This window comes from Sebastes umbrosus, chromosome 16 (genome assembly GCF_015220745.1).
Source record: "Sebastes umbrosus isolate fSebUmb1 chromosome 16, fSebUmb1.pri, whole genome shotgun sequence".
Classification (NCBI taxonomy): Eukaryota; Metazoa; Chordata; class Actinopteri; order Perciformes; family Sebastidae; genus Sebastes; species Sebastes umbrosus.
The window spans coordinates 26,302,610-26,324,510 of record NC_051284.1 but is presented as its reverse complement, the minus strand read 5'-3'; the positions used below and the strand labels follow the sequence as shown (position 1 = coordinate 26,324,510).

At 39.1% G+C, this 21,901-nt stretch overlaps 2 protein-coding genes across 3 annotated transcripts in view; both read right to left on the bottom strand.

Moving 5' to 3' along the window:
* Positions 1–6,458, bottom strand: part of golga5 (golgin A5) — a 7,615-nt gene extending 1,157 nt beyond the window's left edge. The window contains exons 1-10 of the mRNA XM_037747361.1: positions 6,260–6,458; positions 4,000–4,662; positions 3,019–3,240; positions 2,710–2,929; positions 2,501–2,624; positions 2,200–2,403; positions 1,839–2,009; positions 1,452–1,580; positions 620–718; positions 256–478 (exon numbers count right to left, since the gene is read on the bottom strand). Of these exons, the coding sequence (XP_037603289.1) occupies positions 256–478; positions 620–718; positions 1,452–1,580; positions 1,839–2,009; positions 2,200–2,403; positions 2,501–2,624; positions 2,710–2,929; positions 3,019–3,240; positions 4,000–4,654 (2,047 nt within the window). The 5' untranslated portion in view covers positions 4,655–4,662; positions 6,260–6,458. The remainder of the gene's footprint in view (positions 1–255; positions 479–619; positions 719–1,451; positions 1,581–1,838; positions 2,010–2,199; positions 2,404–2,500; positions 2,625–2,709; positions 2,930–3,018; positions 3,241–3,999; positions 4,663–6,259) is intronic.
* The window catches only part of rtf1 (RTF1 homolog, Paf1/RNA polymerase II complex component), a 27,311-nt gene extending 5,410 nt beyond the window's left edge, over positions 1–21,901 (bottom strand). Inside the window, exons 1-18 of one of the 2 annotated variants that reach the window (XR_005203690.1) lie at positions 21,720–21,901; positions 18,590–18,700; positions 18,319–18,469; positions 16,841–17,042; positions 16,549–16,666; positions 16,144–16,255; positions 15,914–16,052; positions 15,650–15,827; positions 15,423–15,505; positions 15,226–15,313; positions 14,964–15,071; positions 14,795–14,872; positions 14,539–14,660; positions 14,147–14,204; positions 12,550–12,630; positions 12,344–12,442; positions 11,501–11,615; positions 10,325–10,516 (exon numbers count right to left, since the gene is read on the bottom strand). Coding sequence is in view for 1 of the 2 variants with exons in the window: in XM_037747362.1 (XP_037603290.1) it covers positions 10,410–10,516; positions 11,501–11,615; positions 12,344–12,442; positions 12,550–12,630; positions 14,147–14,204; positions 14,539–14,660; positions 14,795–14,872; positions 14,964–15,071; positions 15,226–15,313; positions 15,423–15,505; positions 15,650–15,827; positions 15,914–16,052; positions 16,144–16,255; positions 16,549–16,666; positions 16,841–17,042; positions 18,319–18,469; positions 18,590–18,700; positions 21,720–21,803 (2,034 nt within the window). In the remaining variant the exon portion in view is untranslated. Of the gene's footprint in view, positions 1–9,454; positions 10,517–11,500; positions 11,616–12,343; positions 12,443–12,549; positions 12,631–14,146; positions 14,205–14,538; positions 14,661–14,794; positions 14,873–14,963; positions 15,072–15,225; positions 15,314–15,422; positions 15,506–15,649; positions 15,828–15,913; positions 16,053–16,143; positions 16,256–16,548; positions 16,667–16,840; positions 17,043–18,318; positions 18,470–18,589; positions 18,701–21,719 lie in introns of those variants that run through there. The other variant, XM_037747362.1, reaches the window with a different exon arrangement.

The following is a 21,901-nucleotide window of genomic DNA, read 5'->3' as shown; positions in this document are numbered from 1 at the left end:
ACAAGCGTGTCGGAGAACTACAGTGGCCTTCAGGTAACGTAAAAACATGACTGGCTCTCTCTAGAGCCAGTGTTTGGTTTGTTCGTTCTGGGCTACTGTAGAAACATGGCAGAGCAACATGGTCTCACATAAGTATTGAAAATGTAAATATCAAGTTAGTATTAGTTATTATATAAAAATACATATCACTGCCTCTTAACAATCACCTGTGTTTAAAATACAAAACACTTTGACCCTGATCTAAACCTCTCCTACCTGGTCCCTCCAGACCGCTCATGTTGATGGCCGGCCCTCCACTCTGTCCTCCCTGAGTGTTCTTCAGCTGCTGTTCCAGACGCTCAAGCTGAAAGACCAGCGAGCTTTTTTCTGTCCCCAGAGCCTCCAGCATCGTCTGCTTCTGGATCAGCGTCTCTGTCAGCTGGTGGAGACGATTCTCCAGCTCCGTTTGGCTGCTGCTGCTGAGAGTCTTGTTGGTCAACTGGAAGTACATCATCAAACTATGTTTGTCAAAGTGGTAAATTTACTTAAGTCTGTCACAAAGCAGATGTTGACCAAGCCCTGACCCAGGAAGAGAGCTCTGCATTTACAGGCACTGTATAATAATTATAAAGTGACTGACCTGGTTCCTGAGTTTTTGGATTTCATCTTCTCTGTCCTTGATTCTGCTCTGCAGACTGGTTTTGGCTCGATGCTGCTCTTCCTCTAGGTACTGCAGCTCCTGTGATTTAAGAAAAATACAGAAACATCCCACATAAATTAAGAGATTGATCAGACATGTAAAAACAACCCGGTCTCACGGGAAGGCGTATAAATAGAACATTACATCGACATTCGGTGTGTCATGAGGACACATTTTAGGCTTTTCATGTGCCATTTGTACGCCGCTTTTCGGGTGATTTGTACACCACGCAACCAAACTATGGTAATGTCCGCAGTTGGGTTTCGGCAACAGAACCACTTCGTTAAGTTTAGGAAAAACGTCATGGTTGGCCTTAAAATCAGTACGTAAACTAAGTAAAATACGAACGGAAACAATGTAACATAAGTACAGAAAACATGTCACATACGTCACTAACATAACTAACAAAAAAAAAACACGGGTCTCCTGGTTAAAATTCATATGTTTGTTGCACCCATCCGCTTCCAGTCCCACCTGCCATAAGCAGTCTTTCTCATTTTTTATTCTACGTCACTAGCTCTGAGCGTGGCATATTTGCATATTTGCTCTGATGCGTTTACATTGCAGTCAGTACAGACTACATGCCATACAAATGACACGCCAAAAGCAACCACGGCGTTGTTATTGTATGCTAAATACCTTGTGCATTACGGTGTCATTCATACACCTTTTCATGCGAACAGGCTGTGTAAAAACTATGAATGTAATTTCAGGAATCTGTGGCAGTTTGTAATTTTCTTTAACAGCCATTTTAAGAAATCATCACCCTCACCTGTTTGTAGCGCTCAACCTCGGCCTCCACCTCCTGCTTAGCTCTGTTCTGTAAGGCCTGCTGCTCCTCTAACTGCAGCTGCTGCTCCCGCCACGTCTCTGCCTCCGTCAGGGCCTGATTCTCCAAATCCTGCCAGATATAAAATATGTCTCACTTATACAGTACAGCTGAATCAACAACATCCCAACTGCAGATTTGCAGCCGTATATCAACAATAAACTAGACAGAAAACATAAATATTTGTTTTTGCAGGAATTATACAGCACCTACAGACAAATGCATTTACAAACCTCCCAGTCCATCAACCACACAGGGATCAACATTACTCACATTACTTTGAATTAACACTTCCTCTACCCATATTGTCTGCCATTTAAAGCATCTCACCTGTATTTCTATCCGAAGTGTGTGAACTTGCCCCTGTAGTTTTTGTATGTCCTCCCTCTGTAGCTCCTTCTCGTGACGTAGGTCCTCCAGCTCCATAGCCACGGCCCCGCTGCCGTCCAGGGTGTCCAGACCAGATCCCTCCTTCAGACTGCTGATCAACTTCTCTTTGGACTAGACAACCATTTAAAACATTATCAACAACAGTTGCTTATCAAAAAAGCCTAATAACAATTGCAAAAGGACAAAAAAAACAACAACAGAAAAATGGTCTAAATCTGTATATAAAATTACAATGATTGTCTAGAACACTTTAACTACAGTAAATGCTGACACTATATATGAAAAAGACAGCGAGTCTTACTTGCAGGATGCGTGAAGCTTTGTGCTTGTAGTCTTGTAACTCCTGTCTGACAGTCTCGGCTGCAGCTTTGGCACTTTTCAGTTGCGGTTGGAGGTCGTCGACCCTGAGCTTCTCCTCTGCAGCTCGCCGCTCTGCTGCCGTCACCGCCTCTGCGAGGGTTTGCCTCTCAGCCTCCACTTTGGACAGGCGGCCAGCATACTCACTCTACACAAGAACACAGAGTTAAGAAGTCTGATCATTTCCATGTATTCAGTCGAGACTTAACTTTCATATTTTATAAAGGCAGATGAAAGATGTGCACCTGCATCTGCCGGTAGCTGTCCTGTTCCCTCCTGACGGCGAGGTCAGCCTCTCGCAGCCTATCCTGTATCGATTCAAGAGCTTGGGACTGCATGCTGCTCCCTTCTGTGTGGTCTTGCATAATTCTAAAAACAAGGAAAACGATATATAAACCAATTCATAAAAGCTTAATCTGATCTCTATTTCAAAAAGGTGGTTAAGAAAGTGCACCTTGACTGTTCCTTCTGTGCCTCCTCTAATGCAGCACAGCGGGACTTCAGCATCTGATCAGCTTCATCAAGTCGGATTTTTAGGACTGCAAGTTGACCGTCTTTGGCAGAGAGGGTTTCTGTTAGGTCGTCAACCTTTGACCGAAGTTCCCGTAACATCCGGTCAGTCTGAGACTGCTCCGAGTTCCATCTGTCTGCGCGTAGACGAGCCTGGTTCAACTCTATGTGAGTAGAAAACCACTTAATCAACACAGAGGGAGAGGCGCAGACATGTAGGTCATCTTTGTTCCTGCTTGATCTCATCTCTTACCGTCTTGTAAGTCTTTTGCCCTCTGGATGACCGAAGCCATCTCCTGGTTGAGGGAGCCCACTTCACTGCGCAGCAGCTGGTTCTCCAGACGCAGACTGGACATGATGTGGCTCTGTGGCTCCTCTGTGGGAGCAGGAGGAGGAAGAGGAGGAAGAGGAGGAAGCTCCTGCCTGCTGGACTCTTGAGGGACAGCCAAGCCGGAGTCTGAACTGTCAGGTGTGTCTGTGGCGGCCGGGTAGGGGTGAAGAGAGAACACACAAATATATCATCCAGATATAAATGCCTGAATTTCTGTAAATAAATTACATTGTAAAGCTGTCAATCTACAGGTGGACAATAATAAATAGTACTAATAATAACACATTAATAATATCTAAATATATTATAAAAATATAATCTTCTTTTGAAAATTTTATTTATAGTGGTTTTGCATACATAATAAAACAAAGCAGACAAGACATACTTAAACCAGGTAGACAAGTACAATAAAATAATGATATGAAAAATAAATATGTGAATAAAAATAATTACAAATAATGGTAATAATAAAAACAAGTAAATATATAATAATTACATTAAACCCCATCCTTATGTTCTCCCCTATAATAAAATAAATAAAATAAATTTAGGAATTAAGTATATATGTATTGATTATAACAATAAGACAAAAAAATAAAAATAAAAAGGTTAAGGCAACACTAATTTTTACTGTGTTCACTGCTCAATATATTCTTTTGATATTAAAAGCACAAGAGGGACAACTACGTTTCTCATTTCAGAATCTGTCACGAGCAATGAGCACTTTAGATCTAGTGTATTACAAACTAAATACAATTACAGATACCAAACGCATAGCTACATTTTACTATTACCAGAGTAATATTCTTGGTATTTCTACTCCTTTATGAATAAGGAAAGCGAACACTTTAAAACACTGACTGAAAATGACATGTGTAATATGTAGGGTATTATTGATCCTACCATGGCTTTGTTCTCTAGCAGAGCTCTCCTCTGATGTTTTCATGCTGTGAGCCGACAGTGAGCTCATGCTTGAGGCCCTGGATACACCTCGGGTTGAGGGTGGCGTCGACGGGGCCGAGGGGATGGTATGAGGCGTGGTGGAAGGAGGAGGTGATGGGTTTTGGGCCTCAGTGACCGGAACTGACACTTTCACATGTTCCCTTCTTGAATCCATCCTGTTGTTGACTGGAGGGTCCGAGCTGTTCAGAAAGTCAAAGAGCATGTCATCGTCCACATCCTGCTCGCTCTTTTTGCGCCTCACAAAGCCAGATGAGGTCTTGGCAGAGTTGGGGGGACTGCTGCCAGAACCAGAGGGGATACTGGCCACGTTGGCGGTGCCAACCAGCAGGGTAGAACTGGATCTCTTAATGTTCCCGGCTGCTGCAGAGACGAAGCTCGGTGCATCTTCAGAGGATGCATAGGAATGATGTGTCACAGCTGGGCGGGTCTGGTAACCTGCAATGTTGTATTCAGGTTTGACAACTGATTCTTCTTCATAGGATGACGAAAAGGAGGATGTTCTCTCCTGGTTATTGGTCAGAGCAGTGGCAGCTCCCTGGTCCACTTTATTCAGGAAGTCTTCAGCTTTCCCAGCGAAGTCAGTAAACCAAGACATTTTGTATCCTAACGGCAGAAACATAACAGCACAAATTGAGGATGAAATGGGCCTTTTTGCTAAGTCCCAAACAGCTTCCAACATGCTATGATTTGACTTTTAACATATTAAACAGGTAATAACACACTTGCCCCCCTAAAGGATAAAAAAACAACAGATTGTAATTTCAAAATCATTTGAAAATGTGCCATAAGGGCTCCCCAAACAAATTTGTTTTTTTTCTTTTAACAGTATAACTACGGGCAGTGGTGGCCTACAGGTTCAGAAAAGTGAGACAGAAAAAACATTTCAATCACAAGGTAGGAGCTGCAATCAGTTATTTGGCAGGTAAAAACTGTATTTTATGGGTTGTAATGGTCCTTTAAAGGAATTTCAGCAGGTAAAAAGGATTGAGTGGGCTTTAATCTGTCAGATATAATCCTCATGAATGAAATCAAACCATTCTGAGACAGAAAAACCTTCCAGTCACCAGGTAGGAGCTGCAATCAGTTTTGGCAGGTAAAAACTGTATTTTATGGGTTGTAAAGGTCCTTTAAAGGAATTTCATCAATTAAAAAGGCTTGAGTGGGCTATAATCTGTCAGATATAATCCTCATGAATGAAATCAAACCATTTTGAGACAGAAAAAAACATTTCAATCACAAGGTAGGAGCTGCAATCAGTTTTTGGCAGGTGAAATCTGTATTTTATGTTCCTTTAAAGAAATTTCAGCAGGTAAAAAGGACTGAGTGGGCTATAATCATGCTAAAATTCAAGTTTCCAGCATCACAGTTCCATAGTTCAAAACATGTTAGTAAAAAGGAAGTAAAAAAGTTAGTAGTGCAAAGTACAAAAAAATATACCAGATATAAAAATACAAGGAGATGAAGAAACTTTTAAAACTGAATATAGTGCAGGGTAACAGCTGTGATACACGACTGTTAAAAATGAGTATAGTGTTGGGTAACTCCAGTAGCTTAGTCTATGAAAGTGCACTGTGTGCATTATTATCTGTCCTGCAGACCGTTTTGATATCATCCTCATGAAGGATCATCCTCATTTTGAGACAGAAAAAACATTTCAATTACAAGGTAGGAGCTGCAATCAGTTTTTGGCAGGTAAAAACTGTATTTTATGGGTTGTAATGGTCCTTTAAAGGAATTTCAGCCAGTAAAAAGGACTGAGTGGGCTTTAATCTGTCAGATATAATCCTCATTTGAGATCAAACCATTTTGAGACAGACATTTCAGTCACAAGGTAGGAGCTGCAATCACTTTTTGGCGATGAAAACTGTATTTTATGGTCCTTTAAAGGAATGTCAGCAGGTAAAAAGGACTGAGCTATAACCTGTCAGATATAATTGACTGCACAATTTCTGCACAGCTAGCATGCTAGATCAATAACTCAATAACTCAACAGAGCCAAAGCTGGCTAGTTAGGTATTATAACAACACTGCATTGTTTCTGGTACACATACATGACTATAAAGGAGTTATTACAGGAGTTGTCAGCAGCTCAGGGATTACAGTATCATAAAGTAAACACAGTGAGATCAGGATAAACTCCATCACTGCTGAAGCTAACCTGCTAACAGGCTGCTAGAGAGGACAGAGACTCTGAACGTACCGTTTAAAAGACGTCCTAAATGTCCTCAATGTCTCCTGTCAGCTGGCTACCGCCGGGGTTTAACAGGGGAGCATGAATTAGAGGTGAAGTTTGGATAAACACGGTTAAATGTCATTATCTGTCAGAGAGGATGATATTGGTGATCTGCTCAATACGTGGAGCAGGAAGCGCTGCGAGCAAGGACCCCAAAACAAGAGCGACTCCACAGAAGCCTGATTAAAAATCAACCAATGAGCTTTACAATGCACATCACCCACTTCCTGCTGGTTTGTATACTCCTATGAGCTATGAATATAATATAATATGATATAATATAATATCATATAATATAATATAATATAATATCTGATTTTTTTTAGGACATTTTTTCAGACTTTTCTTTAAGAAATTCTTCAGATTTTTTTTCAGACATTTTTTCAGACATTTTTTTCAGACATTTTTCAGATCTTTTTTTCAGTCTTTTTTTTCAGACATTTTTTCACATTTTTTTTTCAGACTTTTTTTCAGGCATTTTTCAGACATTTTTTTCAGACATTTTTCAGATATGTTTTTTCAGACTTTTTCAGATTTTTTTTCGGACAATTTTTCCGATATTTTTTTTCAGATTTTTTTCAGACTTTTTTTCCAGACATTTTTCAGATTTTTTTTTTCAGGCATTTTTCAGATATTTTTTTTCAGACTTTTCTTTTCGGACAATTTTTCGGATATTTTTTTCAGACTTTTTTTGTCCGACATTTTTTCAGATATTTTTCAGATCTTTTTTTTTCAGTCTTTTTTTCAGATCTTTTTTTCAGACTTTTTTTTGGGACACTTTTTCAGATATCTTTTTTTAGACTTTTTTTTCAGATATTTTTTTCGAACATTTTTTCAGATCTTTTTTTTCAGACTTTTTTTGTCCAACATTTTTTCAGATATTTTTCAGATATTTTTTTTCAGTCTTTTTTCAGATTTTTTTCAGATATTTTTTTCAGACTTTTTTTTCGGACAATTTTTCAGATATTTTTTTTTAGACTTTTTTTTCAGATATTTTTTTTTCAGACTTTTCTTTTCGGACAATTTTTCAGATATTTTTTTTCAGACTTTTTTTTGGGACAATTTTTCAGATATTTTTTTTTAGACTTTTTTTTCAGATATTTTTTTTCAGACTTTTTTCAGATTTTTTTTTCAGACTTTTTTTCAGATTTATTTTTTCAGACTTTTTTCAGATTTTTTTTTTCAGACTTTTTTTCAGATATTTTTTTCAGACATTTTTCAGATTTTTTTTTTCAGACTTTTTTTTCAGACTTTTTTTCAGATATTTTTTTTCAGACATTTTTCAGATTTTTTTTTCAGACTTTTTTTTCGGACAATTTTTCAGATTTTTTTTTTTCGACTTTTTTTCGGACATTTTTCAGACTTTTTTTCGGACATTTTTTTCAGAAATTTTTCCGATATTTTTTTCAGATTTTTTTTCAGACTCTTTTTACAGACATTTTTCAGATATTCTTTTTTCAGGCATTTTTCAGATATTTTTTTTCAGACTTTTTTTGTCCAACATTTTTTCAGATATTTTTTCGGATATTTTTTTTCAGACTTTTCTTTTCGGACAATTTTTCAGACTTTTTTTTCAGACTTTTTTTCAGGCATTTTTCAGATATTTTTTTTCAGATATTTCTTTTCAGACATTTTTTCACATTTTTTTTTCAGACATTTTTCAGATATTTCTTTTCAGACATTTTTCAGATATTTCTTTTCAGACTTTTTTGAGACATTTTTTCAGATATTTTTTTTCGGACATTTTTTTCAGATATTTTTTTCAAACTTTTTATTTGGAAATTTTTTCAGACTTTTTTTCAGATATTTTTTTCCGGACATTTTTTCAGATATTTCTTTTCAGACTTTTTTTCAGACATTTTTCACATCTTTTTTTTCAGATTTATTTTTCAGACTTTTTATTTGGACATTTTTTCAGACTTTTTTTCAGATATTTTTTTCCGGACATTTTTTCAGATATTTCTTTTCAGACTTTTTTTCAGACATTTTTCACATCTTTTTTTTCAGATTTTTTTTTCAGACTTTTTTTTCGGACAATTTTTCAGGCATCTTTTTTCAGACTTTTCTTTTCGGACAGTTTTTCAGATATCTTTTTTCAGACTTTTTTTGTCCAACATTTTTTCAGATATTTTTCAGTCTTTTTTTCAGATTTTTTTCAGATCTTTTTTTTCAGACTTTTTTTTCGGACAATTTTTCAGATATCTTTTTTCAGACTTTCTTTGTCCAACATTTTTTCAGATATTTTTTTTCAGACTTTTTTTGTCCAACATTTTTTCAGATATTTTTTTTCAGACATTTTTCAAATATTTTTTTTCAAACTTTTTATTTGGACATTTCTTCAGACTTTTTTTGTCCAACATTTTTTCAGATATTTTCTTTCAGACTTTTCTTTTCGGACAATTTTTCAGACTTTTTTTTCAGACATTTCTTTTCGGACAATTTTTCAGACTTTTTTTTCAGGCATTTTTCAGACATTTCTTTTCAGACTTTTTTGAGACTTTCCTTTTCGGACAATTTTTGAGATATTTTTTTCAGACTTTTTTTGTCCAACTTTTTATTTGGACATTTTTTCAGACTTTTTTTCAGATCTTTTTTTCCGGACATTTTTTCAGATATTTTTTTTCAGACATTTTTCAGATATTTTTTTCCAGACTTTTTTTTCAGACATTTTTCAGATAGTTTTTTTCAGACTTTTTTTTCGGACAATTTTTCAGATCAATAAATAATACATTGCAAAATTACAATACGTAATTTAACAGTGGAAGGAGTACAAGACTTTGTGTAATAATATCGTTTACCTACTGCTATTTTAGAAGCAAAAGTACTTACTTAAAATTGAATAGGAGTAAAGCAACCCCTTTAAAAAAGTTCAAGCTACATTGTTTTCAGTGGATTTTTTTTTTTTTAAAGATTTATTTTTATTAGCGAAATGCTTATTTTACAATTCAATACCAACGTGTATCAACATTTCTTTTTTGTTTTTAAAGCAAATACTGAAACTGAAAAATAAAACATAAGAAATTAATAATTATAAAAGAAAAAATGTGGTAATGATATATTATTGATAATGCACCTGTACTTGTATCAAAAATATTTTAACTACATAATGATGCTTGCTTCGTCTCCCCTTTAGATTAGAAAACAGACAAACTGACACAGACGTTATGAAACAGTGCCTCTTTATTTTTTCCGCACTCACTCCAAAATGCATATTTACATGGCATGCCACATCAATACAGGAACTATGGACACAATCGATAACACGTAGAATCTGCTCTGGGAGTTAAGGGCAGGGGAGTTATTCCATGAACAACCAACAAAGAGATAACAGAAATTAAGCAACACTTTTATAACTAGGCCAGTCATAGAAAAGGGTTCCTCTTAAATCGGGTCGTTTCAAAGACTTAAAAAGTGATAAATGTCCAGTTGACACGGACTCAACTTTTCACATTTGTCACGGAGGGCCGGCGTGACGATCGAGTGGTGATCATCTACACTTCGCAAAAAAAAACATGAGGCTGTTAAAATCCCGGATGGACTGCAAGGGGCAGATGATCACACATGTAGGGATGGTGGGGGGGGAAGATTTACAACAGTAATTCATTGTTGGTGAGGACAAGCTGGTCGGCTCCTTTAGATATCCAGTCCAGTAATTTCAAAATACCTCAACAATCTAAGTCTTCTAAGATAGTGTCCTTGTTCAAGGTAATAATCCACAAGCGCCGTGTCCTTTTAGAAAAAAAAAGACAAAAAAAGACTCCAGAAGATCCAAAACAGCGGGAGGAAAGAAGTTAAATACATAAAAAAAACACAACTCAATATACAAGTTTGTGTGTGATAATGCAAAAATAACAAAACAACAAATATCTGGACATCTTCCGAGAGAGATCCTTTAGAGAAAAATGTTGTCTTTGCCCAATCAGTATTTCCTCTGTGTTCGGATAAACAGTCTGTTGTACTAACATTCAAACACACGTCCTCTGGGAGTCATTCACACACACCCACACTCATCCACACATTCACTCTCTCAACCACACACACACACACACACACACACTCTCTCTCTTGCACAGCCAATTACACATGCAATGTGGTTACTGAATGATGGACTACCACATCAGATCAGCCCCCTCCTCTTCTTGTAGTCTTCCAGGTTGAGGGACCGGCGGGGAGCGCCGTCCTTCACCGGCAGCGCGTTGGAGCTCACGGACAAAGACTTTGCCTCTGCAGAACAAAAGAGCGATATCAATACGCTTTGTTTCTAAAGTGCTGCGGTTGACATTAACAACCACCTTTGTACTATAGATAAGTAAAGTATAGGGCTGCACAATGAATCGAAATTATATCAAAAACGCAATATGGCCACCTAAAAATTTTCAAATTGAAGAAGGTGCAATATTTGTTAAAAGCCAATTTAAATGTACCATTTAAATTAAATAATGCATGCTGCAGAGATGTTGTGACCTACACATCATATTCTACAGACTTAAAGGAACAGTGTGTAGGATTTGGCGACATCTAGTGGTGTGGTTGCAGACTGCAATCTATTGAGTACCCCTCAGCTCACTCCTCCCTTTCTAAGACTGTGGTTACGTGAGCCGCCAAGTGCAAAACCGTGGTAACACCGTTCGCCCGGCTCAGAGGCCATCCTTACCATAATAACACTACTTTAGGAGCAACGGTAGTCAGTCGGCTACTGGCGGTACCACGGCTTTTGCACTCTGCAGCTCACGTTACCGCAGTTTCACAAGCGTGTCGGAGAACTACGGTGGCCTTCAGGTAACTTGAAAATGCAAAAGTCTCTCTCTAGAGTCAGAGTTTGGTTTGTCCGTTCTGGGCTACTGTAGAAACACGGCAGAGCAACATGGATGACTTGGTGAAGAGGACCCGCTCTGTATGTAGGTATGAAGGGCTCATTCTAAGCTAACGAAAACAGGATTCTTAGTTTCAGGTGATTATACACTAATGAAAACATTACAAAAACATTATATTCCATTTCTGCTAATAGATCCCCCTAAAAGTTACTCACTGGTCCTTTAAGAAAACATCTTTGTTTGGTACAGATCTCCACAAAAATCACACCATAATCATTTTAATAGGTTTTTGTAAAAATCATCATTCCCTCTTATATCGCAAATCATATCCCCGAGTAACCCCTAGTAAAATATGAACAAATAAAATAATGAAAATGGGGAAAAATGACCTCACCTGCATTGGGAACCTGAAGGTCAATCTTGACGTCGAAATCATGAACTTTAAACAAGTCCTCTGAGAGGTCAGTGTTTGGCTTGGGGCCATCTTTGTCCTTTGAGTTTAGTTGACCCTATAATATAACAAACAGAGGTAAGATTAGACATTTAGATACTTTAAATAAAAGATTATTTCCTTCTGCAAAAGTAGAAAGATATTCTCTACTTGGCATTCACTTTACATCAAATCAGAAAAAATGTGTCTCTGTTTAAAATGCATTATAAGCACATAATCACTGATATTAAAGTTTTATCATATCTGCTGAGGCTAAAAAACTAGATGAACTAGAAGACTAAAATGTCTTGTTGTCCCTAAAGCCATTAAAAACGTCTGCGTTTGGGTTCTGGGAAAAACGCAGTGGCCTGCTGCGGAAAAGTAGAAACAGAAGGAACTTTTGGAGAAACACAACCTGACATCACGCTGCGGTGACCAACGTAACCAGCGATCCAGAGTTATACAACCCAGCCACGAGGGAACAAAAGACTTTAATTGTCACAATTAATGGGCCATTAAAGTGACTCTCTCACACTGCTGCAAAACCCTGCGGCGAATCAACACAAAGCTTAATCGAGTGTGAATGCAGCCTTACTCTTTCAAAAAAATATAACAGAGTCTATCTTCTGGAAATGGTGCAACAAGCATGCAGCTTCATGTTTGTATTGGAACAGGACCATAATCAGGATGTTGGCATTGTTTGCACCTCTTTTAACAAGTGAAAGAAGTGAACACCTCAGAGTTCACTCTCCAAACATATACTATGTGAAAGCACTGGGAGTGTATCTTAGTTATTGTCCTGCTTACCAGTTTGTTTATGTCAGTGTTAGCATCGAGTTCCGACCCAGAGCCGTACTTCTGGTTCAAGTGAGCAAGAATAGCTGCGTGGACTGACGGGTCTCTGGCCTGCAGAACGAACCAAATGAGCAGGTTGACAGATTAACAAAATTAGATTCAGCAGTGTTTATTACTTACTTTGTACATAATTATTAAAATAATGATAAGAATCTTACATTAGACACCATGGTGGGTTTGCACTGTCTTCGTGTGAAAGGATCCATTTGTTGGTTTTTGGCATTTTTTTGTCCTTCAGCCTGTGAGAAAACAAATAAGCAAATAAAGTGGGTTATTTTAACAGCAGTATAGCTCGGACCACCTTAGTATGAAATACACAGAACTCTCGTCTCCTCACATACACTGCTGTGAGCTCCCTTAAGTGAACCGCAGCATGACTGAACACGGTCACACTAAGTGCTGCCACATCAGGAAAACATCTTAAGAGAGGCGGCGTTTCAAGGTCTTGGTGGGTAGTAAATACCAATAGAGACTACTGTTACTACTACTACTGTTTTCACAAAACACAATCAATCTGTAAAGAAGGAACCTTCCCTTCCTGTCCTTTAGTAACATTTTTGTCGTACTTGTTGTGTCACACCCCATTCAGAGCAAACAGAAACTACAGGATGTGAACAGGATGCAACATGAATGTGTTTAACAAATCAATTTTCAAGCGCTTCCATATTCATACCATATCAAAACCTTATATTTTAAAACACAGTTTCCATTTAAATTATAAAAGCAACAATATGTACAATAATCAATGATTTTGTTGCACTTAATCAATTCCTACTTATTTTTTATCATCCCAGCCTTAAAGGGAAACAGCATGAAGGCGCTAAACGGGCTGCAATATAATCATATTGAACAACTCCGTCCCGTCATTTTACATTCACTTTTTTGCCACTGACTTGAGCCAAGTCTCGTTCTGAAATCTCGCAGGACAGCTAGGCCTCATCCACATTGTCGAAATCAGCAAGACATTTAGCCATGACATTGAAAATCTTTTAGATAACACTAAGCTAGGCTTTCTGTACTGCAACAAAACAAACCAACAACACCGGCACTCCCCTCTCCAACTCTCACTCAAGTTTCCAAAATTGTCTTCCGGCAACAAGTCACCTCTAGCAAGCTTTCAGAACGAGACTTCTCCTTGAGAGAGACTTGGTTAGCCTCAATAACAAACAAACCGGATTAAGAGAAAGGTAAGAAAAAGGTTTAATTTCTCTGTAGGGTCCTTTCCATAATGTTGTTAGATACAAATTGGTTCGCAAAAGGGTTTATTTCACGAGGCTTCAGCTGGGCTTCATGTGCACACAAAACCACCTATATATTACAGATGTGAGGCAGTGGTGTAACCGGGCAGAGGGCAGCGAATGTGTCTGTATAACTATAGGAAAATGATGGAGGGGAGACTTCATTTGTTTTTTATCCAGGAGCAATAATTTCTCAGCTGTGTTTCGGCTTTGGGCGTCTTCAATGATGTCATTGGTCTAAACCGATACAAGCCTCCATACGCACTTTACAGAAAACTTCCTGGATTGATTACTCGACACGCTCCGAAGCCTTCGCACAGCATGTAACATAACTAATTACAGCCAGTTTAGCGGCTGCCGTCTGCAACACTCTCGCTCAATATTGGACAAATTTCAACAATTGTTAGTCTCTTAGTCACAAAAACACAGGGGGAAAAAAAAGTACAGGGTGTATCAAAGTTCCCCTCTAATATTAAAAATCATTCCAGTCAAACAAGAAGGTGAAGTGGACACTCACCACAAGAGCTTTCTCAGATTCAACAATGTTCCAGCTTCTGTTCCTCTGATTGATGTAGCTGGATGACAAATAGAATCAAAAACAATCAGCTCCAAAACAAAATGTCATTGTGTTAAGTCCAAAATATGACATGAACCAATCCTGAGGTTGTTTGCATTGTATTGTTTGAATATGGGAGATATTGTGGACATCATTTTTAAACAAAAAGTTGTAATTTCCATAATTTCCTTCCCAGCAATCTGAAATGATTTTCAACCAGTGAAAGGAAGACACATTTTAGGTGAGCTTTTTGCAGCAATAAAGACATGTTTTCAGTAGTTTACAACCATGTGTCTGAAGCCAGGAGTTACTGCAGATAGACATAAAAACATGTGTAACAGTAGCTCATGTACCTGATGGCAGAGATGCTCTTGGTCCTCTGTCTGTCAAGTGCTTCTGCCCTCTCCTCGAGTTCGTTCAGCTCATCTTGGATCGCTTTCACTTTGTCACTATCTCCAATCTCTTCTGCCATGGCCTTCAATCACAACAAATACAAATGAGTAAGCAAGAGCCACAAACTGGTGATAGATTTAGGGTCACTACACATTATTGGACGAATCTATGACAGTATCCGTCAGCAAAAACACAAAAACAAGTCATTTTCTTCACCTTATCTTTGAGTAACTGCGTTTTCTTCATGGCGTAATTTGGTGGTGCTTTTCGGAATCGGTCCTTTTCTTTAACAATCTGTGGCGAGTTAAAACAAAAAATATTTTAGTTCCATTGCATAATGCACGACACCAGAGAAATCAAGTAACGTGTAGAGAAGCAGACTCACATCCTCAATGTCTTTGTCATTGAACTTGTAGTTCAGAGCTTCTTTGATGGACTGCTCTTTTTTGGTGATTTCGTCGAGAGTCGGTACTTGCATTCCAGCAACGACCATCTGGAAAAGACAAAATAATCAAAACCCAAAACCCTGAACTCGTACAATCTTTCTTCACAGCCTGAACAGACGGCTCCTCGTGTGTCTCTTGAAGGAGTTTCTACTTAAACTGATGTTGCAGATGACATATTTTGCTGTTTCAAAATACACTTACCGCCTCTTTCCACTTCATGAACTCGCTTTCCATAAACTCCTGATTTGATACAAACTCAAGCCTGAACACCCGCGTGTCACCGCCATGCCTGAGGACGATATACAATCAAAAAGTCACATTTTTGGTAAGCAGGAAACAACAGAAGAGAAGGTCCGGATTTGTGGTTACCAACGAAGTATCTGTAATTGTGTACCCACCTTAATTGTAATCCCTTGTTTGTTCGCGTTGTTCCAAGTTGGTAAACCTTCGCCGTCTCAACCACATCCACAATTTCAGCAACCTTTCAACAACAAGGAGAGGACTAAAATTAAATCAAAACTTCACAAATCAGATTTTATTTAACTAAATCTTTTTCTAAAGAGTCCCGGATCTTCACTATCACCTTTATAAAAGAGCACATTGCTGTCCAATGTCCAAAACTTACCCTGTAAACTGGTTTACTGCTGCTGTTCCCGATCCCTATCCTCACAAAGCAGCCGGTCACGGTCTTAGCAAAGAAGGGCATGTGGCACCAGCGCTCCAGCTTGTGTCTGGACAGGCGGACCCTGTTGAGCTCATCTGGTAATGAAACAGGCTGCGACTTCGGTGGAGTATCTTCTTTTCTGTTAGCAAAACAGTCAAGATGTTACTTGAAATCAAGAGAAAAGTGTGTATTGATTAAAAACAGCAGGAGCAGAATAAAACTTACTCGTCATCATCATAAGACGATGAGCGGGAACTCCGGTCACTTTTGACTGATGACTTGTCATCGTCTTCCTCCTCTTCCTCCTCGTCGTCAGAGTAAACCTCGCTCGTCTTCAGGGGCTGACGTTTGGCCAGCAGCTCCGCTGCTCACCAAAGAGAAGAAACGCTAAGCTTTTGGAACCGACTGAATTGTCACAATAATCACGTCACAAAGAAGTTAAAAATCACACCAACCTGTTTTGTTTTTCTTCTTCTCACGTTCAGCTTTGAGCTCCTCCATGGCCTGGGACTTTTTGTCAAGTTTTTCGTCACGTTTGGATCGTCTCTCCTTGTTGTGTGACATGACCTAAAGAGGGGTTGGACATTACAATCAGACTTAAAGACTGCTCTACCTCTGAGCCACAGAGGTTCCACAAATTGGAAGGTCGGTGGTTCGATCCCTGGCTCCTCTGGTCACATGTCGAACTGTCCTTGAGCAAGACACTTAACCCCAAATTGCTCCCGAAGGCTGAGCCATCGGTGTATGAATGAGTATTTAGATTAGATCCTGATGGTCAGGTTGGCACCTTGTATGGCAGACTAGAAAAGCGCTTTATAATTTACCATATAATATTGTTTATAATGTTAAAAATGACTCACCACTTGTGTGTCTTGAACCTGAGATAGCTTCCTCTTTTCTTGTTCTTCCTCCTGCTTCTTTTTCTTCTCCTCTTTCTCCTTCTTCTTTGCCGTCTTCAGCTTCTTCTTGATTTCAAAACTGTCAAAACAAACATCACAAACAACACTCAGCAATGTTGAAATGCCAGAATCTGCCTTCTTGAATGATTTCTCACTTTTATTGCAATAATGTTGTTGAGAAATCAGGAAAATTTTTGAGAAAAAGCAGAACCAGTGCTCTTTTCAAATAAATTTAACATTCATCCCCACTCACCGTCTCTTTAGCACCTCTCTCTTCTCAATTCTGTTGAACAGCTCTTGCTCTCTCTCCTTCTCCGTCATTTGCTCCAGGCGAGCTCTGTCCTCCGCGTCTCCCATCAAGTCGTCGTCGTAACCGTCCCTGAACACCTCGTCTTCGGAAGAGTCCGAGTCGGAGCTGGAAGACGAGCTGTTGCTCTCGGAGTCAGACACCTCGCCTGATAAAAATCATTGGCACAAACAGCAATCATTCAGCTGAGTTCAGTTCTCATCCAGAGTTCAGTAACACAAACACGACTCTACCAGGTAGGGATGTCCTGGTTGTTATTGGCTACATTAAGTATGAACAAATTCTACTCCTTCATTTTAAAGGATGAGTCTGCTCTGTTTTCATATGTCTCTTCAAAGATTTATGTACAACTCTTGGCAGTGAGACATGCATTTTAAAAAGGTAGCGAGTGGCTGAAATAAAAGTGACATTGAACTACTCTAGACTAGATAATGAATGCAGCCTAACAGCAACTTGTGATGGTTACGATGGCTAAATATCACCAAGTGGCAATAACAGCTTTTCTTCAACATGACTAAAATGATAAGGCACCGATATAAAAGGACAAAATAAATATTAAATATTTTTCAGAGCTACTTATACTTTACAGTTTGTTGACTTTGTTATTTTGTTAAAATTAAATGAAAGCAATTAAGGAGAGTCTATGATGACGCTATTTTTTCTGCCCTCTCTTAGTCGATTAATTGGTCTTTTTGGTCTTAGTCGACTAAGATTTCTTTAGTCGATTAGCCATTTTTTAAATACTTTTTTCATGCTAAATGACTTATTTCCAAGGAACTTATGAGCACATCTCTGGTAAACACAAGTTTTAAAGTGGTGCTTTAGTGTGATTCTTTGTGGAGAAACTCAGTTTCACAGATCTGTCGATTAAATAAACTAATCGATTAGTCAGCAAAATATTTGTCGATTAAGAATGTCTATGGTCGAGGACATCCATACATCTTGGATACTTGTATTTGGTTTTGACCAGATTTCCAGAACATTTTTTTTTTTTTTTCAAAGACTTTTCCAGGTTTTCCATAACCATGTGGGCCCAGTGTATAGCAAGACGATGTAACACAAATAAACAAACAACAGTTTACGATGCTACACTGTGTGCCAGCTCGGATAAAGGGGATGAGGGAGTGAGTCACCTAATCTCAGCCACCTGATACCCGTGGACATGACACCCTGCTGATATGTGTAATCTACAGTTCATAATAGGTCTCGCCACTTTATGTAAGATGCCATTAACCTGAGGACATGTGTGTGTGTGTGTGTGTGTGTGTCAGTTTGCTGAGCTGTTAGTTCACATCTGTACAACTACCACCAAAACAAGTTCCTCGTTTCTTATCATACATGGTTTGTGGTTTTACACACAGAAATGAAGTGTGCTTGCTTGTTGAGCACAGAGCATATTTTGCCCATTAAAAGTGAAGACGTACCCTCCTCTGGTGCGGAGCTCTCAGCTGAGCTGTCTCCATTTGAGCTGCCAGACGCCGTCGCTTTATTAACCTTCTTCTTTGTAGCGTTCTTCTTCTCGGACCCTTTCCCTGGTTTAACCTTCTTTTTGCCTTTGGTGCCACCCACAGTCCACTAGACAAGAGGAGTGAAAAGTTCCGTTTGGGTTATCAAATAGCTGTAACTATCCAACATTTTGTCATGTCCTAATGTGAAAAGTGACATATTTTAGAGCGAATACTACGAGTGCCATACCTCATCATCACTATCGGACGTCTCGGAGTCTGTAGAAGCTGCAGGTTTGCTGACCGGCTCATCCTGATCACCTGAATCAACCCTCTTCCTCTTTGCCAAGGACAAGAGCTCCTGAAAATGAGAACAACAGTGATGTGGTTAAGAAAGAGCACCAAAAAGTGGGAAGAGCACAAGAAAAAGCGGGAAAATGCATCCTGCAAGTGAAGTGCTTGTACTTGTGGACATCTCTAAATACAGGTGTAAATGAACCCAAACCAACTTTTCAAGCCACATTCAGAGGTGAGATGCACATGGCCCGTGATTATATTTAAGGACGGACTACTCAACTTTATAATATGCATATAGCACGAAAGACCCTCCAAACACAGTTGATTTGCTAAAACAAGCATTTGAAAGCTTACTGACAACTAGCTGAGTGGGCAGGAGCAAATATGTATTTTTGTTTAGCAGCGGTCACTTTCCCACAGGTAAAATAACATGTGAGCAAAGAAGCAAAGTCCGGTCACAAGTGGTCGTCAAAACACAATCTGATGGCAGGAGTGAGCCGCAGTTTGTCTCAACTGGATTTATGCAGAACTTTGACTCAAGATACTTGTTCTCTTAAAAGGTGCAGCGGGATAGCAATGGAGCAAATATTATTTTAAAAAGTTATTCTTTTAAAATGGTCAATATATCCTGACAGTGAGAAAGTTTGTGATCCAGCAGCCATGTTGAGATCAGTTGAGGAAATACCAAGCACCGCCCACCATGCCGGAGCAAACTTTCTCATTTTACAGCTAAACGGTGCACTACAAGATGTTTCTGAAAACAACTGAGGCGAGAAATAGTCATTACAGCAACAGAATATTAATTAACATTTGATCAGCGCTCCCTAGTTTGACGTTTGATCGGAGTTTGTGAGTGATTGACCGTTGAATGAACAGCCAATAGGAACGCTCTCTCTCTCTGAAATGACCTGTGATTAGCCAAAGCCTTCCGTCACGGGCTAGATTTTTTTAAAGTCTGAAAACAGAGCCGTGAGGAGGTGCAGAAGTCTAGTTTTCTCTCAGAGCACTTGAATTACAAAATGCTGAAAGGTTATTATGGAATTTATGCCCAATGATGCCAAAAGCATTCAGCCTACTGCAGGTTTAACAGGTCCTGAACACATCTGAGCAATATCATACCCTGAAGCAGTAATGTGCAGCTACATAACACAACCCTGAACATGTTTGTGCTATAATACTAATAGCTGAATTACTTCTCTGCTGTAAGAATGTGGAAAAGTTGTAGTCCGTAGAGATGACCTCAAAGCAGGGATGCACCGTTACTGATGTGATCAATTCACATTACCATACACATTTGTCTGTGTCATTATATTATAGTGTACAGTATTTCTGCCATCAGTCACAACAGGCTGTTGACTGAGTTTATAGTGCCACCGAAATCCCTGGCCTCATGTTACCTACATCAAAAATACTCTAATGACTTCCAAGCATTGAGGTTTGCAGTCTTGGATCGGATCAGTACTATGTATTAGCAAAGTTGAAGTGTCAAAAACGAGAAAAAACACTGTTGTGATTTGTGCAACCAAGGAAACAAAACTCAACTTCCCTCAACTCATCTGTTTCTCACTACATGTTTCTGGTGCATCAACTGTTTGGTAGTGTACTGTCAGGTAATGCACATGGGGGGTTTACTGGTGATCACTGTACAGTCCTGTACATCTATTCAGACTGACATGATAGCTCCTCAGTCAGCTTGCCAGGCTGTTGACTCAGTTTGTAGTGGCTCATGTCACCTACATCAAAAATACTCTAACGACTTCCAAGCATTGAGGTTTTGCAGTCTTGGATCGGATCAGAACTATGTATTAGCAAAGTTGAAGTATTAAAATCGATCCCGGGGAGAGACGATGTATTCAATACTGCAAACATTTGGATCTGCATTGCTGTCTTGACACACAAAAAAACTATTGATGAATTGTGCAAACCAAGGAAACGAAACTGAACTTCTCTCTTTCGGTTTGCTTTCACTCTTCTGGTCATGTTTCTCACTACATGTGTCTGGACATCAACTGTTTGGTAGTGCTACTGTCAGGTAATGCACATGGTATGTTTACTGGTGGATCACTGTACAGTCCTGTACAGCTCTGCAGACTGACATGATAGCTCCTCAGTCAGCTTGCCAGGCTGTTGACTCAGTTTGTAGTGGCTCATGTTACCTACATCAAAAATACTCGAATGACTTCCAAGCATTGAGGTTTTTCAGTCTTGGATTGGATCAGTACTATGTATTAGCAAAGTTTGAATATCAAAATCAATACTTGGAGAGAGATGATGTATTCAATACTGCAAACATTTGATCTGCATTGCTTTCTTGACACAAACAAAAAAACTATTGATAATTTGTGCAACCAAGGAAACAAAACTGAACTTCTCTCTTTCGGTTTGCTTTCACTCTTCTGGTCATGTTTCTCACTACATGTGTCTGGACATCAACTGTTTGGTAGTGCTACTGTCAGGTAATGCACATGGTATGTTTACTGGTGGATCACTGTACAGTCCTGTACAGCTCTGCAGACTGACATGATAGCTCCTCGGTCAGCTTTGCCAGAGCTTGTTTGACAACAACACCGAAATAGACCTACAGCTCTGCGCCTCTGACGTCATCTGGCAGATAAGGTTCTTCTGGCTAATTCAAGTGCAGCTCCACTACAGCTCCACAGTGTGTGCAAACAAACATGTCCCGTTCTCGTTCAGTCTGAAAGCTAGCCAACAAACAAACAACCCCCCCACAACAACAAGTGCACGGCACGTTGTCAAGCAGCTTACTACTCCAAACCAGTAAAAGGCCCCATGTCTGCATCTCTCGGAATGCACCCTTAACGTTAGCATAACTTAGCTAGCTGATGCTATAAGACACTCACGCTTTCCTTATATCTTACAGAAACACGTGGGGAATCTGTGTCTCTTGGGAATGTGTGCTGAGGACAGAAGCTGTAAATAAAGACAGCCCACTTTGCTCAGCTTGTTCAAGCGAGGCAAACCACAGCTAGCTAGCATTAGCATACATTAGCTTCACCTCAAACTGCTCACAACTTAAATTAGATATCTGTTTTAACACAAATAATAAATAAACTAGCACCTACCTGATCTAAGTTATCGTCGCTAGCACTGTCCTCAGAGTCAGAGTCAATCACGACTCGACCTTTCCGCTTCTTTACATTCACCATGATTAGCTGCGATGCTAACCTGCTAGCTCGCTACACCTCTCTGTGTCGTCTAGATGCTAGTGGCTAACCGCTGCTGCTAGCTCTGCTGCAGACACACA